Source organism: Tyto alba, unplaced genomic scaffold (genome assembly GCF_018691265.1).
Source record: "Tyto alba isolate M040663 unplaced genomic scaffold, T.alba_DEE_v4.0 Super-Scaffold_44, whole genome shotgun sequence".
NCBI classification, from domain to species: Eukaryota; Metazoa; Chordata; class Aves; order Strigiformes; family Tytonidae; genus Tyto; species Tyto alba.
The window spans coordinates 12781039-12787762 of record NW_024881320.1 but is presented as its reverse complement, the minus strand read 5'-3'; the positions used below and the strand labels follow the sequence as shown (position 1 = coordinate 12787762).

Sequence of the window (6724 nt, the reverse complement as noted above, 5' to 3'; positions counted from 1 at the left end):
GAAGGGGCGACGCCCTCCGCTCCCCCGCCCGCCTCCGCCGCGGCCGCTGCGCGTGCGTTCGGGACTGCGCCTGCGCAGGAGGGGGCGGCGGTGTGAGGGAACCTCGCGCGCCTCGGCTGCCATGACGGACCCGTGAGGGATGGGCCACGCTGAGGCTGCCGGCCTCCCTCCTCCGCCCTGCCCGGGCTTGTGCTCCTCTTTCCCCTGTGCTGAGCCACCGGGTCGCCTCCGCTAGGCAGCGGTGTATCCACCTCGGCTCCCGTAGGCTCTCACCTGAGGCATGCGGATGTAGCAGAAGGGGAGGCCATCCCCGCGGAACCACCAAAGGCGTGAAGGAGCCCCAGCACTTTCAGTCACTGTCAGCTCCACGCCTGAGAAAGCACAGGAGCAGCCCAATGGCTGGGATCACGTTTTGCTTCTTCAGCATGATGCCTGTGTACCAAAGCAGCAAGTCTCACAGCTGCAAGGACAGTTCCCATCAGAGCCCAGCCTACAGGTGAGGAAGCCCACAGCAAAGTGATGTGAAATGCCCAGGTGTGTCATGCAGGCCTGGCAATTCAGGCCAGTCTGGAATTAGATTCCTGGGGTTTTTAATCCAGAGATGTGGCTGTCTATGGCTCAGGAAGGGCCTTGACCTCACACACAGCAGCAGCTGTGCCGGCACCATCCACAGCCCAAATCTACAGAGTTTCAAACAGCACTCTCGCAGTTGTCTAACACAAAAACAGCCTGAGGAATTTTGCTGTCAGTTGCACAGATACTGACTACGCAAACTCGACAAGACTATGATCGCTTTTTAGGTGATCTCCATGTTTAGGTGGAGACACAGCATGAGGAGAGTGCTGGTTCTCTCTCAAATATTTTTGCAGAGAAATAATAAGTTCTTACTGGTACTTCAACCCCTTAGATTAAACAATGCACTGGTTTGATTTGGAATATGTAAATGACATAAGACTTACTTTCCCCGTTATTAAGGCTTTTCAAGACATACGTAAACACAAAATAACAAAAGGCAGCGTGCTAGGTATTGCTTCTATCTTAAAAGTAATTTTAGTTTAGCATAGATTAAAACCAAAATACTGACATTACTTAGTTAAAATAAGTTGATTTTTAAAATTTTAACCTTACGTTAACAATTCATTGACACAAGTATCTCATTAACATGCATTTGTCTTCAATTGGGGAGAGCTGTATTAGCACAGAAGAACACAGACCTTTATGGTCCAAGGAAGGATGACGCAGAATCTGAGGACAGTTAACTTGAAAACAGTTAACTTGAAAATACCAATCTGTAATGCAGTGATAATTACAATATAATTAGTTGTTATAAAGATGCTTAAAGGGCAGGATGCACCTGCTTTGAGGATCTTTTTGGTAGGACCCAAGGACAAGTAAAAGATTGAAACCAGTGGAACATCACCACTGCAAACTGTCAGTGACACTGTGAGGCTGTTCGCGCACCAGAACAGGTTGCCCAGGGAGGTTGTGGATCCAGCCCACCCAGACAGTGCCCTGAGCAACCCGCTCCACTCGAGCGTGCACTGAGCACAGGGCTTGGACTAGCTGAAATCCAGAAGCGCCTTCCAGCCACACCTGTGCTGTGATAGGTGAATGTTTCTTGGAGAACAACAGACTGTTTTTAACAGTATTGCTTTTTCCCTTAACATTGACTCGAAAGCTATAGACTCTGGATTTATCTAATAACGTTTTGTTAAAAGGAATAAGAATATTTTTTAAGGCAATCGTCTCTGACCAATTCTAGTTTCGTATTTCTTCCGCATAGGGTATTGTGGTATGGTTCCACGGTTATATTTGCCTAATCTGTATGCAATTCATCTGGAAACAAACCAGCCCAGCATGGCTAAAATAGCATGTCTGGGTTGAAGATTTTTTTTAGCACATAAAATCACATATTCTAAATACTTTTGATCAACGATATAGCTAATGTCTGTGGTTTTAATTATAAACCTTCCTTAATCTCAGCCTTCAAAAAAGTATTCTAGACTTAAAAACTCACCCCTGTCAAGTCCCACACATCCTGAAATCCACTTAGATGACTTCCATCTTACATTCACTCTGCAACTCATGCATTTAAAATACCACACCCTATAGCTCATTCTACCTTATTCTCAAATGTATGTTGTAGCTAACAGGAGCAGGAGAAAGGCTGGAGTGTTACCAGATGTGAGCATGTGTCATTTAACAGACTCACAGAAACCCTGCTAGAAAAGGGTTTGCAGCTAGCCCAAACCTAGCTCAGTGCTAAATCAACTCCCACCACATACCAGCCACCCCAGTAAAGCACTGGGGCTGCCAATCATATGACCCACCATGTGCCCCGAGCATCAGGGTATCTGAGGGTGCTGCTTCGTAGCTGCAGGGTGATACCTTGAATCCAGCATGCAAACCACCAGCTCAAACCCAAAATGACAATGACTCCTATTACTTTTAGTTTTATCGTCACAAAACCTCATCATGTGAAAAGTGTGAGATGGCATGATGTTACCTAATAAAATGGACAGTGCATGCTGTGCCTTGCCACAAAAAAAAAAGAAAATTTTAATATCTTATGCTTCCACATTTGTTTCTTTTCCGTTTAAATTTTTAGCACCTCGTAAGTTTAAATTATTTTTTGATCTTCTCAAAATACACACACTTCAGCTGTCACTCAGACAATTGCTTGACAGTTCAAAGCTGTTATTACAGTCAGTTGTGGGGAAAAATTACCTCTTACTGACAACTGGTATTTTTAAGACATTTGAAATGAGAAAAAAATTAATTCTTTTGTCTCCAAGTTGACACAATCAATTTATCAGATCTCGTGTTGTGGCAAAAATTATGGGTATTTTACCTCTGATGTATTATATTGCAGTGTATAAATAGTTTAGTGAAAAGTAGCTATCAAAATCCAAATTCAGTGTTTTGTTGTAATTGAAAAATCAGCATATTCTCAATAAGTGCAAGTGAGCTCCTACCTTTTACTCCTCCCCCTCAGAAACAACTAAACTGGGTGCAGAAATTCAGCTGCTGTTAGGAAAGATGAATGAGTTTTTCCACTTGCTGCTATGTAAGGTGGAAATACAAATCATCAAAATACCCTTAATAACAAAAGATCTTACTGGCTAAAATTAACAAGTGAATAAAAAAGGCTCCTACTTAACTGTAATTTTCACATGTTTATGTGAAACACTGTTGTGGTTTAGCCCCAGCTGTCAGCTAAGCACCACAAAGCTACTTGTTCACTCCTCCCCCCACCCCTGTTGGGATGGGGAGGAGAATCAGAAAAAAAAAAACTTGTGGGTTGAGATGATAACAATTTAATAACTGAAATAAATTAGAAGGTAATTAATAATAGCAATGAAAAGGAAGATAACAAGAAGAGAAATAAAACCCGAGACAGATAAGTGATGCACAATGCAATTGCTCACCACCCGCTGACCGGTGCCCAGCCAGTCCCCGAGCAGCGATTGGCCCCTCCCAGCCAAGTCCCCCAGTTCATATACTGAGCACGATGTCCTGTGGTATGGAATATCCCTTCAGCTATTTCGGGTCAGCTCTCCTGGCCATGCTCTCTCACAGCTTCTTATGCACCCCCTTGCTGGCAGAGCATGGGAAACTGAAAAATCCTTGACTTACGATAAACACTACTTAGCAACAACTAAAACATCAGTGTGTTATCAACATTATTCTCACAGTAAATCCAAAACACAGCACTGTACCAGGTACTAGGAGGAAAATTAACTCCATCCCAGCCAAAACCAGGACAATCAATTAGAATCTGAGACAAAATAGGTAAGCCAAGGTGCCCATGGTAAGAGCTCAAACAGCCATTCTTCAGAGAAACTTGCAAATTTTTTCTTCCTTCCTGCCTGCAGTGGTTAAGTAAGTGAGTCCAAGACAATCACTGAGCTTTTTGGCACTTATGTAATAGTTTTTGAATGGTGTAACATTTTGTACATGTTTCAGTGCACAAAATTTTTTGTATTGCATGGTTTAACTGCTGTTCCTCTGTTATCCCAAAACATAGCTAATTCATTATAGATGAAACTAATTCCAGTGCCCTAAGACTGCCAAATCCTTAAGAGCATTTAGTTGAGATTTCACTCTGATATTATTACCAATTCAGTGCAAAATATAGTTTTAAGATGGTTTAAGATTTGGAAATATTTTGGAAGGCAAAATCAGAATTAAAAACCACCTCCAGAATGCATGTAAATGTTATGAAATAAGTAGAATACAATTTCAGTAAGACCAGCTGGAAAGGACTGCAGTTTTGTAGAAGTAGCCAACTGCATAAATAAAAGATTGGAAATAAATAACCAAAGAGCAATTTTGTAGCTTGGTTTCATAGTTGATCACAAACTAACCACATCAACAACACTCTGCTGTTACAAAAAAAAAAACAAACACCCAGACCTTGTGTTGTGATACACAACAGTGTGGTACGTAGGGCTGGCAAAGTAAACATTCTCTCCTAGAAGACCTGGTCCAGCTGTGGATACCATGAGGCAAGTATGAATCAGAATGGAACAGAGGGCAGCAGTGTAAGTTTAGAAAATATGAAAATCTACGAGAAAGACTTAGAAAATCTGAACTTCTTTCATCCAGGGGTGAGAAGACTAAAGTTATGATGCGGTTGCTGCAAAATGAACTATGTTCAATGTCTGTGGGACTAGGAAAAGCATCAATGGACTCAAGAAACAGCAAGGAAGATTTTTTTTTTTAAGATGCAAGGTAAGTTCTGACAGTCTGAAAAGTTTATATAATGAAGTATATGGCATAGAGAAGTTACGGGATCTTCACCATAAAGTGCTGTAAAAAACAATTATATGAAAAACAGTTGGGAATAGTTCAGTTGGAGCTGAGACTATCTTAGGGTGAGGGGTAAACCAGCTGATTTTCCCAGGTCCCTTCTAACAGTATTCCACTGACTCCTACAGCAAACCTCTGTAGCCAGGAGCCTACACCACAGGCTTGGGAGCGGACGTAACACTGAGAAGGCTTTGACAGGTTCTTGCACTTCTGACCAGAACAAAGCCCAGCACTCCCACACATCTACTCAAGATTGTATCTTGCTGTCTGAGGCATCAGTATGATGAAGATAAAATGTTTTTCTGTTTGCTGCTACTGCCATAGCAATCAGCAAATTGATTCTAGCAGAATGCATGTTCCCCTGGAGTTACATTTTACGCTATCAAGTTTTATGTGTAGTATTGTGTTCTCTTCCCTTCGTCATGGTTTGAGCCATCCAGAGTTACATGCAAGGGAGATTCACACACACACACCACCCACCCATTTGAAACAACAAATTTAATACTCTGGCTTCTCAGGTGCAACCAGCTTCTGTGTAGTTTCATAAAAGGCTCACTTAACTATTACTCTACATTGAATGTAAAGCTCATTTTTCCTTCTAAAAATTTGTATTCTGCAACAACATTTTCACTATTTCCATCAAGTGGCATAAAAGGTATTAGTAAATTAAAATACATTTTTAAAAAGGAGGTATATGTGGCCAGGTAAAATAAAATACTGTTTTCTTGGAGCAGTACAACTCATTGACAAAAAAAAAAAAATCTGTATGTTGGAAGTGCCGAGTATCTTGTGAAGCCTTTGAAGACATAAAAATAGAGGACTTCACAAGTTGAGTAACTAAGAAGCTGGCTGTAGACAAAAATACTTTGGAAATTAATAAGAGTAATTACCAATTTCATTAAATGTCAGTTCTGGCTCAGTTTTAAACCCTAGCTTGCCTCAGTTTTGCAAAAGGTTTTTATAGATTACAGCACTACCCACTCTACAGACTGTAAGCCCTAGAAAAAGCAGGTGTAAAAAGTAAATCGCAGTATAAGGTTGTTGACAAATGAATTTGTAAAAAGAACAGTTTACACCAGAAAGATCAAAGTCAGAGCCTTTATTAAATGTTCCTTCTTTAAACAGACTGCATTTAATCCCCCTTTCGCATTTGTGATTTCTAAGGCTATTTTAAATACTTTGTTTTACAGGGATTTTCAGTCTTCAGAACTGTCACAAGCAGCAAGTTAGCAGTACACAAAAACAATACGCTTTAACTTTCACCTAGTTCTATTCCTGCTTCACAGGGTCTGTGGAAAAGACCAACACTTCGAGTACTGGAGGTTTTGCACAGACCCTGGAAAGGAAATAGGTGTCACCAGAGTTTAAGTCTGATGTGCTCTAGCCACATCTCACAATTGGCCACAATTTACCATTAGTATATCTGTTTCTTGCGCATTACCTGTTTCAAAAAGGGGACCAAATTTTCAATTTTCAGCTAATGTAGGTCTAATTAAGGCTATTCTGGTATATTTGATACTAAAATACTCTCTGGGAGTCCTTTTCATGAAATCCCATCAGAATTAACATTTTCAAAAATGAAAACATTTAAAATAGGTGTTTGAGTTGAAATGCTGATGCAGCGGTTGGTTCAGTGTTTTCTTGTCTTCTGGAGCTTTATTATCATGTCAGTATAGTGTCATCTATCTGTTCATCAGAGTCAGCCTGGCCAGCCAGCTTCTTCAGAGATCTCCTGCAGCTTTCGTTGAGAAGCTCCAAGCTGGCAGCATCTAGAATCTTGGAAACTGACTGTGGAAGGAAAACACCACCAATTCCTTATGACATACCATTCAAAGGTGCTTTACGAGTTGCATTTATCAAAAATCTTTCAAACATCCCAAAGTCTTTCATCTGGTTTTATGATTCTAGACAT

General features: G+C 41.0%; 1 protein-coding gene and 1 long non-coding RNA gene across 3 annotated transcripts in view; one reads left to right on the top strand and one right to left on the bottom strand.

The window, feature by feature from the left end:
* Window positions 1-145: 145 nt before the first annotated feature.
* LOC122154685 lies at window positions 146-5939 on the top strand. Its single transcript, XR_006166725.1, has 2 exons — window positions 146-496; window positions 4609-5939. It is a non-coding gene; the product is annotated as an uncharacterized LOC122154685 (long non-coding RNA).
* GCN1 (GCN1 activator of EIF2AK4) overlaps window positions 5897-6724 on the bottom strand; it is a 43116-nt gene continuing 42288 nt past the window's right edge. For both annotated transcript variants that reach the window (XM_033001384.2, XM_042805157.1), the window contains exon 58: window positions 5897-6600. In XM_033001384.2, coding sequence (XP_032857275.2) covers window positions 6475-6600 — 126 coding nt within the window. In that variant the 3' untranslated portion in view covers window positions 5897-6474. The remainder of the gene's footprint in view (window positions 6601-6724) is intronic.